The sequence below is a fragment of the Meleagris gallopavo genome, chromosome 1 (genome assembly GCF_000146605.3).
Source record: "Meleagris gallopavo isolate NT-WF06-2002-E0010 breed Aviagen turkey brand Nicholas breeding stock chromosome 1, Turkey_5.1, whole genome shotgun sequence".
NCBI lineage: Eukaryota > Metazoa > Chordata > Aves > Galliformes > Phasianidae > Meleagris > Meleagris gallopavo.
This window is the reverse complement of record NC_015011.2, coordinates 49,802,714-49,818,837: the sequence shown is the minus strand read 5'-3', so window position 1 is coordinate 49,818,837 and position 16,124 is coordinate 49,802,714. Positions and strand designations below refer to the sequence as shown.

Genomic DNA, 16,124 nt, shown 5'->3' with positions numbered 1-16,124 from the left:
TTTCAGTACCTAAAGGGAGCCTACAGACAGCAGGGGAATCAACTCTTTTGAAAGGGTTGACAGCTGCAGGACAAGGGGAAAAGGTTTGAAGTTGAGGGAGGGGAGATTTAGGTTGGATGTCAGGGGGAAGTTCTTTACAGAGAGAGTGGTGAGGTGCTGGAACAGGCTGCCCAGAGAGGTTGTGGGTGCCCTGTTCCTGGAAGCGTTCCAGGCCAGATTGGATGGGACCCTGGGCAGCCTGAGTCTAGTATTAAATGGGGAGGTTGGTGGTCCTGCATGTGTTGGAGCTTGATGATCCTTGAGGTCCCTTCCAACCCTGTCCATTCTGTGATTCTGTGATTCTGTGATGCAGAGCCACTGCTGTAGCAGCTCTAGCCCAAGAAACCTTGGTTCACAGTCCTCACACTTCCTCCTCAACCTTTCAGATCCTCGGGGGAGGAGTCACTGGCAAGCAAAATCCAAAGATAACCCTCAGAAAATAAAAGAAAAAAAAATACATTTCTTCCTCCATAGTTCCTTTGTTCTATGAGTATCGACAACACAGGTAATTCCTAATGCTCAAAATATTATTCTCTCCTAGTGAGTAATGGTGTTTTAAGTACCTTCCAACAGAAGACACAATTGCATTTCAGTCACAGTGTCTAAGACTGAAATCCACTGAAGTCAATTCACTTGCATTCTCTTTGTTGGGATCTCCAGCCACTTTGGGAAGCTCCGGATTTCTCTTTTATCTTATTACAGGTAGGATTAGCAGTAAGTACTCCATTCCTTTAGGAATATCGGGTTTATGTCAGGAGAGATGTAGCTCTGAATTTAAGTTTTATTTCAGTGCAAGCTTCACAGTATGGTGAACTTATAGCAGGGTGAAGACTTTGAAAAGAGCCCTTGCACTGACTTCTTACAGTTGTTACTATTTCTTTAGTGAGCCATTCTAAATCACTTGCAGTGGAGATATTGGAGACTGGAATCATTCAGCATAGGACAGGATAGGTAGAAGTCAGAGGGTTGAATGATAAAATATTGGCTGGAGAACAGAAAGTCTTTCTTAACAGTGATATCCTTCAGAATCACTTGTTTCTCAATTACAGGGATGCATAAACCTAGACTAGGAAATATCATTTACTTCAGGAAAAACTAGAAGGTAGGAGAATTATAGAATCATAGATGAATTGGAAGGAACCTTTAAAAGGTCATCTGCTCCAACTCCCCTGCAATGAATAGAGACACATACAGGTAGATCGAGGTGCACAGCCTCTCCAGCCTGACCTCGGATGTCTCCAAGAATGGGGCATCTTCCAACTCTTTGGGCTGCCTATCCCAGTGCTTCACTACTCTTACTGTAAAAAACTTCTTCCTCATATCCAGTCTAAATCTCCTCTCTTTTAGTTTGAGACCATTTCCCCCTGTCCTATAAAGAACCTTGGACGTAATTGGTCTCTTCAATTTCAAATTGCTATAGTATGGTTATCTGTATTTCAAGCACATTAACTGTTTACAGATGTCTGAAACAGCACTTAAATAACTATTTTGGTAAACAGTTTAAGAAAGCTAGAGAATAATCCATTTTTTTTTGTAAGCTCTTGCCTGCAGATAAAACATTGGCTCACAGCTGCCACCCAATGATAAGACCTGGTAAAATCACTGAAATGCATTGCAAAGTGCTTAGTGAGACTGCACAGCAGAGACCAACTCATTTCTCACAGTATAAAAAAGGCAATGAAAAGCCATTTCCCTTTCCACTTCTTTTATGCTCCTCTTCCCCAGCATCTGCATAGCCCACCACTCATTGCCTTACCTGTAATGAGGTCTTTTCCTTAAGAAATTTGTTTTGTTAACTTGTTAACTTTGCTTTTCTTTCCCTTCTGTATTGATCTTCTACTGATCATCAAGTGGAATTGGTTCAAAGTATTGGCAGGTAAGGAAGCGAGTAAGAATGAATGCTTGAGAGGATATGAATGGGTAGAAGGGAGACTTTCAGCTGTGGTAAGAGCTTATTTCAGACCAATTCTTGCCTACTTGCATCTGACGTGCTATTTGGAGATACCAAAACTGGCTTAAAATATGCATGTTTGGGTGCCCAAAGCAATCCAGTCATCATGGAGTGCCACATAGTAGTGTTCCTAGCCAAGATTCTGGCTAAATTATTCTCTTCATCACTCAGAAACTTCAAGTACTCATTGATTTTGGGAGCTGAGCTGTCTCCTTGAAAGCCATCTCAGTTATCTCGTCAGCTTTTGATGTGTCACCCATTGCAAAGTGTTTGCCCCTGTCTCTGCTGTCATTTGGTGAAGCATGGAGATGAAGGGGAATTGACACATGGGTGTGTTCAGTTGGCATCAAACAGCTGCCACCCATTCAAGTCCACTGTACAATGTCAACTATTTTGTATCATTTAACTGCTTATAAATACAATATTTTATTTTATAGGAAGCATGCAGAATGACTTTGCTGCTCTTTGCTGCGGAAGGCAAACAACATGGTTTGTGACAGCATGTAATGATACAGCAAGACCTTCCAGTCTGCTTTCCTTCTTATCAAGTCTCTTCATTAGCCTTCCATGGGTAGCAAAGTGCATTTTCTCCAAGCTGTACAGTAATTCTGCAGTCTGTCTGCTCAGACATTAGGAAGAGAGCTGTAAAGTCTGTATGCTGATTCAGCCCACATGTTATGTCTTATGTGTGTATTAGTTAACCATACCCTGAACTGCCTACTTTCAGTATGCCAGACAATATTGGTATATTTCTGTTTATGTTTACTGGATTAGGACTTGCCCCATGCACTGTTTCAGAAGATGGTATTTATTATGGATACACATTGGTCATCAGTGACAGATGAACCCAGAACAGGGTGTTCCTTCAGAGCAGTGCAATGTATGATGCTATGAGGCCCCCCTTCAGTCCCCTCTGATCTGGGCTGAACAAACCAAGAGACCTCAGCTACCCCTCATGTGTCTTGCCTTCCAGACCATCTTTGTAGACCTCCTTTGGACACTCTCTAATACTTTTATATCCTTCTTATATTGGTGCCAAAAACTGCATGCAGTATTTGAGATAAGGCTGCACTGGTGCAGAGCAGTTCATCCTTCACTTTTATGGAGTCAGCATATTGTTACCTAATCCCCAACCAATGAAGGGTAGAGTAAAAATCCTAATTCTGCCCCCAAACAGGATGTATCACTTAGTGGAGTAGCAGTCTTTTAAAACTGTGAAAATTTGAGGCCAGAGGGGAAGACTCAGGACATCACTATTTCCAGACATGAATTGCTGCACCGAACTGATACACTTTATGGAACTGGAAGGACCAATCCTGCAGTAAGGACCAACAGGAATCCCCAAACACCCTATGCATCTGGCAGCATTCAAGCATCTTGATGATCTTAGGTTATTGTTCAGATACACTTTCTGAACTTCAGATTGTGCAGACTGTGTGATAGATGCATACATGTCCGGTGATGATGCTTCTCCTTGGAGATTGGGAAAGGGCTAACATAGATGAGTACAGTTTATGAGTTTCAGTAGGGATCCATTCACACTGTGGATTCAGGGAGGGTGACATTCAAAAGCCCTGCTCACTTCCACCTGGACTTAATTCTCCCTATTGTCCTCTCATACCACTCAATGGGATTCCTGGCCCTGCATCATCGGTCCTACTCCATCTTAGGAGCTCCTTCTACTCTTTGAAAGGGAATCTACTTCACACCTAAGTCAGGCCCACTTTACCAGTGACCATCAAAGGTGTATATATATATTTGCATTTGCATTCAGATTTATCTTGCATTACTCTCTCAAAGACACTCTACCCAAGAGGGAAGGAGAGCAACAGAAACAAATCTGTAGCTGACAACTTTTAAGCAGTGGGTCGGTGCTATACGTGGAGGTTTATTAGATGGTTGAGGAAGAAGATCACATAGTGAATGCAGTTCAGTACTTCATCTTCTAGGGCTTGGCTTTTTTCTTCCCATATTTATCCTCCAATGCTTTCTGCAGGTTAAGATTTAAGGCGTTTTTCTGATGCCACCTTCCTGTAAAGAAGAAAATGATGGTTCAGTTACAGCCTCCCTTCTACTGCTGTTATCCCTCAGGGATTTTTCTAGTTGCAGGAAATCCTCTCTTGTCTAAATGCCAATTTGTAGTCCCCATCTTTGCCCAGATTCATCCATTACCCCCTGACAGAGGCAGCACCCTTCTCAGGAATTCAGCAACGTACTTTTCCTGGCAGATTCCATACCTAGGTCATCAATCCTCCTTCCATGCCAGTTCCTGGGATCCCTGGTTGCCTTCTGAAGTACATCAGGGGTGTAGGAATCTTTCATTAAGCTTCTGCTTTCCAATGGGCCGCCTACAAGGAACAGCAAATGAGGAAATGTATGCAGATATCACCCTAATGCAGTCCTGGAATTGAAGCAGAGGAGCAACACCAGCAATTTCAAGGGCACAGGAAAAGTCATGTGTTGACTGCAATACCCTTGATCAGATGTGTGGCTTGTTGCTGAATAATAGTTTCATCATCACCCAGGAGGGAGCTTATGTTTGCCAGTATATCTGCTTTTCATTCTCAAGGATGAGACATGTTTAGAGGGCACAGCAAGGATATCACCTTTATTTGTATCCCAGTGCACTTTCTTTACTCAAGTGCCCACCTGATCTCCCTTTGAATCTCCTCAACCAAGTAAGTAGCTTTCTACTCAACATTACAGCTCCACAAAAAGCACTACTGCACCACTCCAGGCCTTCCTGAGCTCCTACTTTGCCATAATACTTAAAATTAGCTCCTAAGTGTGACTTCTCTGTTTACTGCCTCTTTACTTCTGGCCATTTCAGGAGCATTATTTTTATTCTCTCCTTCTCAGTTTTCTTTTTATTGTACCCTCTCCTTGATAATAATAATTTTGAGCTTCCTGGGAGATGTTCCTCCTTTCTATGTGACAAAGCCCAGGACAATGCAATCTCCAATACCTGACAGAGGTTTGAGAAGACATTTCAAAGGCCCATATCTCCAAATATCTTGAAGATAAGTAATGCTAGTATTGAAAATTGAGGTAATTTGAGACCAGAGACGACAGGGCGCATTGAATTCCAAATGGTGTTCATTTAGCACCGAACAGGGAGAACTGGGGTCATAAAACTGCTTCAATTTTCATGGCTTGGAAATTAAAGGGGAGAGGGGAAGAGAGGAGAGAAGTATGTAGAAAGGGAGGCTCTAGCTTTCATTTCTCGGGAAAGGAGTGACTGTGGTTATCAAAGAAGTAAGAGGTCAGACCTATGTCCAAACCAGTGCAGCTGCTCTGAGCCCAGGCACAACACAGACAGAACCAGCTTGAAGGTCAGGCATACGTACAAGCATCCCTTACCTTGGAAGATATTTGACCTCAGGTTGAAACCCAGCTCGTTGAAATCACCAAATGACTCCAGCTTTTTTTTTGTCTCCTCAGAGCGGTCACTGAGTCTTTTCTGTCCTATGACAAGTGCTGTCATGCACAGAGACCGCCGCTCCTGAAAACACAAATAGCAAGAAACAATCATCTTTCATCACTCCCTACATGCAAGAGACTCCTGGCGTTTCCATCCTTGCATAAGCTTTTGAGCTACAACAAATCCCTGGGACTTGACTCTGCCCTTGAGTTTCCTTCAGCAGTTTCTGTATGCACTGTAATTGCATGGGACATTTGGAAATGGTAAAATAGGTGCAAATCAGAAAGGGACAAGGGTGTTGGGCTCTGGACTGGGTCCAAGTGCCACCCTGTTTCACCCTGTGAGCTACTACTCTGCCTGCCTATGGGAACCTTATAAATGAAGGGGTGATGGAAAAACAAAATGAAAAAAAAAAAGGAGATGTGAAAGCTGTCTGTGGAACATGTCACTGTCCCTTACTGTGAAGCCCCAAACCATCCCTCTCTCTGTCTTCTAGAAACTGCTAATATTTCACTCTGTACCATAAAACATCCTTCAGTATGCCATAAAGGAGATGTAAAACATCTTTCCTCAATACCTCTTCATTGCTGTTAAGTTCATCTGCACAGGCAAATTTATTTTTGTTGTTGTCACAGGTCAAACTGTTTTTCTTCTCCAGAGGCATCTTCCACTCTGCTTTCATATCTGGTGCTATTGATAACAGGGACTCATTGGTCTCCTTGACTTTTTCACAGCTGGTTTTGGTGGTCTTCCACAGAGATCCAGACATTTTAGAACCTGGGGTTTGCTGCTGGCCTGCTACTAACAACTCTTTGCCATTGTGCATGGATTTGGTGTTCTCTGCCTCCATCTGCCCAGACAGATGGGAAACACTGTTCCTGCTTCTTGGCTCAAGCCTTGCCCTTGGGTCTTTGGTGGCAGAAGTATCTTCTCCTTCCTCTTCAAGTCTTCTTGAATGATGATTCTGCATGTGGGGAGTTTTGGCTTGGAGATTCTGTTTACTCTGTCTTTTATTCTGAATACCCTTTACCGAAGGAGATGCCTTGGATTTGATACATGTGGAGTTCTTCGTTGTTCCCCGAGCTGCTTGGCTCTTCGAGATCTTGCAGGAGACTGTGCTGGAAATCTTTTCAGATGTTCTTTGTCTGCTGGGACTTAAGCCTGCTGGAAGATACTCCTTTTTCCCTTCCTCAGGTTCCACTTAGAGACAAAAGGCATAGCTCAGTGAACTTGATACTGTCTGGACGATTGATAGGGGGTAACTTAAATGGAGCTGGAAAAAACCTGGCATGTCACTCTGTCATTGGCAGACAACAAAAGAATTAAAGTCTCAAGCAGAAATGAACAACAATAGATTTGTGTCAAATTTCATGCTGAACCAGAGGGTGCCTGAGGAGTCTTAAATGTTTTTGATACATGAACAGGCACAGAAATATGCAAGTAAAAGTCTTGTGGTCAGACATGCACACACAGGACTGTATTTTCTTACATGTAGGTGGCTTTCCCAACTGATGATCATTGCCACACTCATGAAGATCCATTTAGAGTCTGTCACTCATTGGTATTTGTTGATGAGTTTACTGAATAGCAGCAGCTTATTGCACAGGGAGATAGGGAGACAAGTTGGGGAAAACACACTGAGGGACTTTAACCCACCAGCTTCCTCAGGAAGGAGAGAGGGAATGACACACTGCATCACAAGTTGTACTGCAAAGCAAGCTCTGGAGGAGGGACAGCTTCATTGCCATCTTGCTTACCTGATGCATTGTTGGTAGGCACAGAATCACTTTGGGCCACATCAAGTCTGGGGGATGTTGGGACCTCTGTCATTGCCTTAGAAGAAAAACAAATGCTGTGTCAGATGCAGAGAAGGGAATTAAGGGGATGGTGGCCTTGCTTATCTGCTTGTCTTTTGGTGACATACTTTATTCTTAAGCAAATGGAGCGTAGCTGATTTCACTCAAGTGAACTCTGTGAGAGGTTAGAGCTGAAGCCATGCTCAACGATGGTGAACATGTTGTTTGTGAGTCTATCAGCAGTACAAAAGTGATCTGGATCAGACAGGGATATATGTCTGCATTTATCAAATGAGCTCAGGGTATGTCATATATGCTTAGCTTCTGCTCTGTTTTTTGGAATACAAACACCAGCTGAGGGGGCAGGAAGCCCACTGCTTCAAAGCTAGCTCATGGGAACAAACAGGGCTGATCTGAGCCAGCAACTTCTTCCACACTATACCAGTGCTTTGCAGCAGCATGGCTGGTACATTGGGATCGTGAAACTGGAGCCACTGTATAAGTCAGACTACAAGTGTAAATGCTGCGTGCTGTGCAAATGTGGCAAGAGAAATCTTCCACAAAGAGAAAAATGCTTTGATACGCAAAGACTCACGTGGTGGCATCTGCTTCTTTTCTGTATTGCTTTTAAAGAAGAGCTAAACATTTAAACATGAGCAGGAATCTGTGTTTCTAAATAAACTGTATTAACTCCCACCTCTTAATTAAAACAAAATTGTGTCTGTTATTGTTACTATATTCAGTAGAAAGAACATTCCAGTTCACCATTGTAGAAATTCCTCCTCTCTCCATTTCAATGCCCCTCTTTCAATGAAGCAGAATTTCTGAGCACAGAGGCAATGTTCTAATTTCTCAAGCCCCATTCACTAATAACCTTCATTTTCCCAGTTCATGCTGGACAAAATGATGCTGACGTCCTGCAACTGCCCTTAGTTTCCTTACTTGTGATTGGATTTGACTTTATTGCTATTGTTTACTGTTCATTTTACTTTTGAGCCAGAAGGTCCAAAGTCAAAATATCATTCTGAGACTCCTAAATCTTAATATGAAGAAGGACTCTCAGATCATTTGGCTATCCTCCTAAATAACAGACACCACAGAACTATGTCTACTTCTTCCTTTGCTAAACCAATTATGTGAGGGACAATAAATGACATACCAGAAAAGACATTTATTGATCAAACATAAAAATTATTAAACTTGATACCTCCTTCTGAAATAGAAGAAAAAGAAGAGTTTTCTATAGTCTTTGACTTCCTTTACATCGAGACATGGAGGAAATACAGATGTAAAATCAACAGGCCATTCTCATCCACTCAACAGATGTGATCAAGCACGGTCTTATATGCCTTCTGCATCTGGCTGCGCCTCCAAAATATGAGGATATTTAATTGACTTTCCAGACCTGAGAAGTTCCATAGATGTTACAATGTAGTGGAATCATTTCTACCCTTCTTTCTTTTTTTTTTCCCCAATATAGAAAAGATTGAAGATTTAACTAGGGGCAAAGCCCCTTCCATAATTACCTCTCTCACCTGGTCCATGGCCCCTGATGTGGTGCCAAAGTGATTCTTACAAGCAGGCAGGTCCTGATGGGTATGGAGGTGGTCTGAAGGTTGAAAGGTGGGAACAGTTGCTAGGGAACAACCCTCCCTCTATCTATGAGCTGTAGTCACCATGGGAACCAGAAGAAACATGGCAGAGATGAGCAGCATCCTGATCAAAAAACAAAACCAAAAACAAGCAAACAAAAACAGGAAAAAAAAAAAACACCAAAAACAACATAAGAAAGAGAATAAAAGACTCATGTCTGTGTCCATAAGTCTTCATCACATGCATAGGATTTCTTGGAGAAAGAAATCCCTCATGCTGCGAAGCTGCTTTTCCCACCCAGCACAAAGAAGTCAGGGGCAACAGAAAATAATTAGAGACTTTCATAAGTGCATTATTTTAGAAATAGATTTTATTTAATTGCGAGAAACTGCAAGCTGTGATAGAAAACTACTGATCATTTCGTGAAAAATTGACAAAATACAAATCAACATGATTTTTTTTTTCTCCTTTTTCTACCTCTTCCCTTTCCTTTCCACACCCTGGGCTACAGACAGCCTAAGGAACAACTCTCCCTCTAGCCCTTGCTGCGCTTCACCTCAGTGACCTTGTACTGAGGTGGGGCACGGTGGAACCATTCGGACCAGGAGCCATCATAAACTGCCACATCAGGCTTGCCACAAAGGTAGGCTGCCAAGGCAATGTGACATGCAGTGACACCTTTGCGGCACGTGGCAGTCAGTGGCTTTGAGAGATCCACTTTCTTCTCACGGAACATCTGCTGAATCTCCTCAATACTCTTCTCATGGCCGCTTTCTGTTAAGAATGTTGAGAAGGGCATATTCACAGCACCAGGGATGTGACCAGATTCCAGCCCTGCAAGAGCAAACAAGAAGAAAAAATATGAGCAGGGAGTCATTAACGTAGGTGATGAAGGATATCTACAAAAGAGACACTAAAGAGACATTGCTGCAGATACTTCCCAAGATGCTCAGTTGTTTCAGGTTGTGATGGAGGTGCAAAGCAGTATGCAACTAAAAAGAGGGCAAACATTATTTAAACTTGACTAAAGTTATTTAGAAAATTGTTTCCCTCTGAAAGGAGGGGAGGAAGGTAGGAATCTTAAAGCCTTGGCAGCCCTAGATATGACAAGAATCAAAGAGCCATGACAGGAAAGATCCTAGCAAAGGTATTATGCACACCTGCATAAAGAGAAACACAGCAGTATATTTCTGACCTTCCTAAAGTATGCCAGCATCATGTAGGGACACAGCATTCCTGTATCACATTAAAATCATGCTTCAGAAAAATAAAGCCACCTTAAAATGATAGACTGATTACTGATAGGGTAGATATACCAGAGCAATAGAGCCAGAGGAGTAAGAATTTAGAGTTTCTATCACTTCTTATCTACCTCATGGATGAAATCAGTGTGAGTTCTGCTTCCCTACTGGTATAACTAACCAGTTAAGCTGAATCTTACATCTCAAGAACAAGTTCTCTAGAGAGATGCAGGTACAAAAATACAACGGATGAGATTTTCATCACATCCTTGAAACTCTCACCATAGGTTTAATTGAATTCAATTACATTCAACTCAAGTTTTTCCACAGACTTTGAGAAGCTTTAGATCAAGCCCTGTCAAAGCAGGAAACATTAAGTATTACCTTGAATGGCTCCTTACTAGGTTTGAATTTCTAACAAGATAGCCCTGGGAAAGTTGCAAAAATGGTAATCTTTCATTTATAACTTTCCACTTCCCTAAGGCATTAGAGTAGCTGATCTCAGGAGATGGGAAGAAATTGGAGCAGGGAATCTTCGTTGTAGCCAAAAGATTAAAGTAACATTTGGTCAGAGACGGTATCACCATAATGATGCTGCAGTTTCATCACTCATGCAAAATGATGTTATGACATGACAGGACATCCCACAAGGAAATGGGATTATAAGGTACTGTTAAAGAGGGGATTTTTGCTCAGCTGGGCAAAAGTAGGAGCTTATAGATAGCCAAAGCTCTCTAGAGAACCTCTAGACAGCAAAATCTCTCACTGTTCAAGATGGGCTTTCTTGATTCATCCTGAGTGTCGTACAAATCTGACACTGCTGCACCAACACAGATAAGTCTCTGAACCACAGTAACTGCAGCCTCATATCATCCTAGGGCACTAGGGAAGTAGTCTAAGGTCAAGAAGTCCTGGAGGCTGAACAAGAGAGCCCAGCCCTTGCTCAAAGAGGCTTGCTGGGTCACTGATTCAGTTCATAGCTGTTCCAGGTCTAATGATCATGACTGTCCACAATATGTATGTTTGCATCCTCTTACTGGACACTGCAGTCTTACACTCACCACCTTTAAACAAATATCTAGTTAGGAGCAGGGCAGATCATAAAACTCTCACTTTTGGAGTATTTTGGCTTTTATCTGTAGCAAGATTCAAAAGTTTGTCAGAGTCAGAAAGACCAGTGCTCAGTCTCTGCAAGTGAAAGTTGGGGAAATCTGTAGAAACAGCACTTACTCCTGTGTGTGGGCGCTCAGCTGAACAAACTAGCTGACACTGCACTATCACAGCTCCTTGAACTGCTGAAGAAGTGCTCTTGAGTGGCTGAGGAAGTTTTATCAGCTCCCTCTCTTCTAGCTCCCTCCCTTGGGCATCAAACAGTACTTGTGTTACTTGCCCTCTTCTCACATTGAGATAATAATGGTCCCCTTAACCTTATGTCCAAAGTATCAGTGAGACTCAAATGGATCAAACTGCTTTGAAGCTGCTTCCAATAGCTGGAAGAAAGGATCAAACATTACAGCCATGCACGCGTGTTTCCTTTTCTCTTACTTTGCAAATCAATTCTGTTGTCAAATAAATTGAGCCCTTAGTTGGAGTGCAAATTTACCAAGGTATTTTATTCAATTCTGCCTTCACTTTAAATATTTTCTTGAAAAGTTTTTTGAAACCATTACAGTCCACTGATATTACATTATTAGAGCAACAGCTATACAGGCCATTCTTTACCTCCTATCCTAAGTAAAAAGACAAGCTTTGCTAGTGTTTCTCTCCTTTAAAACCATGTTCTGATGTGATCTTATTAAATGTCTCATTTCATTAAGTTGCAATGTCACATGACTGATTTTTGACTTCTGCTTGGGACAGAAATTATCTGCCTCACAGATTTGAGCACACGGATATCTTTTGGTTATATACTTCATTTAAAAATGATCATTTCTGCCTTTCCCCCCTTCCTGTGTTACCTACCCCTCACACTACTCTATTATAGACAATATCCTCAGAGGTAAAAAAAGAAAAATGACAACAGATAACTCTATATCAAAGTACTGTGCATGTACAAGAAAACCCAAACGTCCAGAAAATAAAAAAATCCAGCAGCACAGCCTCAGTATAATTCTGAAGCTGTACACAGTCTTTTGCCCAGAACCCCTGCTAACTGCATAGCAACCTTATTTACTCCCTCTCTCCTTGTTCTTTTTATTCACTTTGCCCCAGCAGTTTTTGTTGTTTTAATTTCCTTTGCCAAGTCTCTCTCACTCAGCTTGGCTTCTGGCAATTCTTCCTCACACTTTGTAACCTGCAATATGTTATCTTCTTCACTGTTTAATCCCCTTTTCCACATCTGTTAGGTTCTTTGCTTAAACCTCTCTTTTTTATTGGCTATTTATCTAGCTAAGAGTACAGTTCCTTCTCTCCAGACTTTCCCTTTGTGACAAAACCTCCAAATGGAATTTCCTCTGGACAAAAAGATAAAAGATGTACCTTGTCCACATTTAACTCCCTGTGGTCCTGGAGCTAGCAGAGTACAAATAGCTGTTCCCTTCAAAATCCCCCTCTGTTGCCCCTTTTTTCTCTCTCTTCCACTCAGACTGTATGTTTTCAAATAGACCATTCTATTCTATATTCTATTAATGATTACATCTGACCTAATGTGAACTCAATGGAAGGAAAAGTTCAGACCTGGCCTGATACATCCTTGTAGCCAGATCAATAAGTCTTTGCCATTAGTCTCAAAACACTGTGCATGTACATGGCCAGAAGAGTTGACTTGAAGAACTGGCATGATGCTCATTGTGGCATCTGATATTTGTCAGTCCAGTCAAAGGATAGACACCTTTGCCTGTAAGCTCTTATGGAATGAAACAGATTTTGGAAGTCTCACTCTCCATGCTGTGCCTCAAGTACTACTTCATGGACAAAGTGGAGTCAGTGTGCATTATGCTACAGACTCCTCTTGGAGAAGAGAGGGATGTAGTAGTAACATCTCATTCTCTCTCCCACTGCCACTGAACACTCAAGCTGAGCAAGAGATTTGTTTGGGAGATCTGAGAGCTTGGAAAATGACCAGAACCCAAAGAGTAGTGTATGTCCACGGGAGACAGAGACACAGGTACATCCAGGAACACAGCACCATGTAGGGACACTTAACCACTCTGATCAGCTGTAGATGCACACCATGTACAAACACCAAAGCTGCTTTTTCATCCAAAGCAATACTTGTATTTAAGACCTATGACATCCAGCTTAAAGACACATCATTTATCTTTCTCCACCCTGGCAACCATTGTAAACCTCTACCAGCAACTAAAAATGAAGCATGTATTGTGGCTTATTTCAAACATTACAGAGACCTAAGTCCTAGCAAGGTAACGGTTATATAAGAATAAAACAGGGGCAGCTGATTCCTACCACAAGGAGCTGAAAAAATTAAACAGACAAAAGAGTCAGATGAAATTAGCCTCTTCTGGAGATGGAGTTCATGGAACTGGAGAGATTAATGGACTTAATTAGGAAGTCAAGAGCTGAGGCAATAATTAAACTGAAATCACCTGAGAACACATTAAGTTCCTTAACCTCAAGACCATTCTTCTTTTCTAAATTGCAGGCTACGTTTCTTCTCCCTGATTGAATGACCCCTGTAATTAATCAGCATTGATTTCAAATTGCTCTTTTAGGTGTAAGCGCTACCTTTTACCTACCACTGGTTGTAACACAGCTATTGGCTAGCTTGGCTCAGAAAGCTGACGAGCTCTTGCAGAATGAGCAGCTGCAGATGGAGTGCTTACCCTGCTGGATCTGCTGTGAGAAGCAGAACTGGACTACCACAAATAAACTGCTTCATGCTGACTCACTTCAAAGGAAAAATCTGTCTCCAAGATGCTGTCAGGGGCTGCAGTATTTGTCATCCGGTGACAACTCCCACTTTGGGAAAGAGAATATGAAATCCATCACCTCCATCAGCAAAGAATGCTTTATTCATGTTTTGAGATTAAAATTATATCTTCACTTTGATGAGCTGTAGTAGGCAAGGAAACAGAATGAGCAATAAACCTAACTACCTTCTCTCTCTGCAACAGCCTACTCTGTTACTCCTGTTAACTCTCCTACCTTCCACAGCGCCTAGCAGAGGTGAAGCATGTTTGGGGTTCACCACAGACACTTAGGCATTTAGTGTCTATAGAAGAGCTACAAGAACGAAGTGGACCGACTGCTTAGCAGGGTCTCTCGTGATATGACAGAGGAGAGATTTAGACTGTATACAAGGAAGAAGTTTTCTACGGTAAGGGTAGTGAAGCACTGGAACAGCTTGCCCTGATTTAGCTGTAGGCATCCCTGTTCACTGTAGTTGGACCAAATGGCTATAAGGGTCCCTTCCAACTCAAATGATTCGGATTTTATGTGTACACAGCCATTACAAATAGTTTTGAGGTTTGGTTGTGGGAATTTATTTCAGGATGAGACCCTCTGAGCATAGGACACAATGTCCCACTCAATGGCTGCAAAGCAGCGCACACAATGAAACTCAGTCTGAAAGCCCACCTGCAATGCAGAAGCATAGCACAGCCATTGGACCTTGCGAGCTTGTAATACATCCACTCCTGTGGAGCATACTGCAACTCCAACTAAACTACTGCTGCTGAGTTCTTCTTTTTGTTTTTTAACTCCCACTTTTAAAACCATTTGAGTGATTCTGATTTTAGGAGAAGTTATTTTGCAGTATAGGTTTACGTTACACAGTACAGGCCTCCTTTAGGAACCAACTCAAACTTCATTCCAGGCACACTGCTGCACCAGCTGTCCCCACTGCACAGTATTTCTTCCACCTCTATTGCTTGCATGTCCAGTGATTGAGGTAACAAAATCAATTTTAGTTCCCGTTGTTTGCATCTACAAAGAGACAAGGTGCAAGGGTGATAGCACAGAATATCCTAAGTCGGAAGGCACCCACAAGGATCATTGAATCCAACTCTTGCCTCTGTGTCTGGGATGTGTTTGGGGCTTTCCTTTCTTGTTAGATTTATGGCAGAGAGCAGAAGCACAATGATTACGACCAGAACTTCTCTATTTGTTGGGAATCAGAGCAATAAGGAAAACGTCTCTTGAGTAACAGCACTGCCTGAAACAAACTGGGCTTTCACTAGTGAATTCATTAATGTGAGAAGTGCCTGGATTAATACTGTTAGTTTATGCACATCTGTTAGTACAAGATTAAGCTCTAAAGAAACCGATGAAAGCCCTCATCTCCCATTCTGCATTATCCCATGTGCATTCTGTCTGACTATCTTCTGCAGGGTGTGGAAAGGAGCATTCTGGAGCCAACTGACTGCAGACTTCTGGGTGTTTTCCATTCCCTTTTCTGCTATTTTCTCCTGCAGCTTTACAACGAATTACAAGAAAAAGCATCCTGTGAGAGTGCTGGAATCCAAATGCTCAAACGCGCATTCCTTAAGGTAAATCCATGAGTTGGGTTGAGGCACGCCTGCTGGCTGGGAGCTGTTCCACCACCAATGCTCATCCTGCGACAACACAGGGAGCAGTTCCCTCTACTTTACCTTGGTCCAGCTCAGTGCCCTGAAACCGGCCCGCAGGGCGGGAATCCACCACCTGGAACTTCTTGGACCCCACATTCTCCATCATCTCCTCGAAGGTCTTTAGCAGGGTCTTGTCCAGCTTGGCCTTAAAGACCGCCGGCGCGGGCTGGCTGAGCTCCGCCGTCACGGGATGGCCCTCCTTCACCCAGTTCTTGAAGCCACCGTTCAGTACGGAGACCTCGCGGTGCCCAAAGACCCGGAACATCCACCAGGCACGTGGGGCATAGAAGGTGCCCAGCTCGTCGCCGTCATACACTACCACGTGGGTGTCGTTGCCGACCCCCAGGCGCCCCACGTAGTCGGCGAAGTGGGCCTCGCTCGGCAGCATGAAATCATACGGGGAGGACTTATCCCGGCACTCCTCGATGTCGAAGAAGGACGCGCCGGGAATATGCCTCTCCCTGAACTCCTGCCGGGCGTTGCGCTCTTGCGGGGGATACCAGGAGGCATCCAGCACCCGCAGCCCGGCCCCGATCCTGCCGGCCCGCACGGCCT

At 42.9% G+C, this 16,124-nt stretch overlaps 2 protein-coding genes across 3 annotated transcripts in view; both read right to left on the bottom strand.

Moving 5' to 3' along the window:
• Positions 1-3,831: 3,831 nt before the first annotated feature.
• On the bottom strand, positions 3,832-8,919 carry TEX33 (testis expressed 33). Of its 2 annotated transcripts, none has more exons than XM_010711542.3 (6): positions 8,743-8,919; positions 7,169-7,244; positions 5,989-6,611; positions 5,351-5,492; positions 4,228-4,338; positions 3,832-4,021 (listed from the first exon to the last, which is right to left on the bottom strand). In XM_010711542.3, exons 1-6 carry the CDS (start codon positions 8,749-8,751, stop codon positions 3,936-3,938), a joined length of 1,047 nt encoding a protein of 348 aa, XP_010709844.1. In that variant the 5' UTR covers positions 8,752-8,919; the 3' UTR covers positions 3,832-3,935. The 2 variants fall into 2 exon arrangements, with proteins under 2 accessions (XP_010709844.1, XP_010709836.1); XM_010711534.3 differs by having other exon boundaries at positions 8,734-8,918.
• A 233-nt stretch (positions 8,920-9,152) lies between these two features.
• Positions 9,153-16,124, bottom strand: part of LOC100538457 (thiosulfate sulfurtransferase) — a 7,212-nt gene continuing 240 nt past the window's right edge. Inside the window, exons 2-3 of the mRNA XM_010712223.2 lie at positions 15,591-16,122; positions 9,153-9,634 (exon numbers count right to left, since the gene is read on the bottom strand). Coding sequence (XP_010710525.1) covers positions 9,336-9,634; positions 15,591-16,122 — 831 coding nt within the window. The 3' untranslated portion in view covers positions 9,153-9,335. The remainder of the gene's footprint in view (positions 9,635-15,590; positions 16,123-16,124) is intronic.

Excerpts from the sequence above, each read along its gene's own strand:
- TEX33 (XM_010711534.3), bottom strand. Across the intron at positions 6,612-7,168 it reads GCCTACCAACAATGCATCAG|TGGAACCTGAGGAAGGGAAA; the intron begins GTAAGCAAGATG and ends TTTGTCTCTAAG. Across the intron at positions 5,493-5,988 it reads AACTTAACAGCAATGAAGAG|GAGCGGCGGTCTCTGTGCAT; the intron begins GTATTGAGGAAA and ends TTGTGTTTTCAG.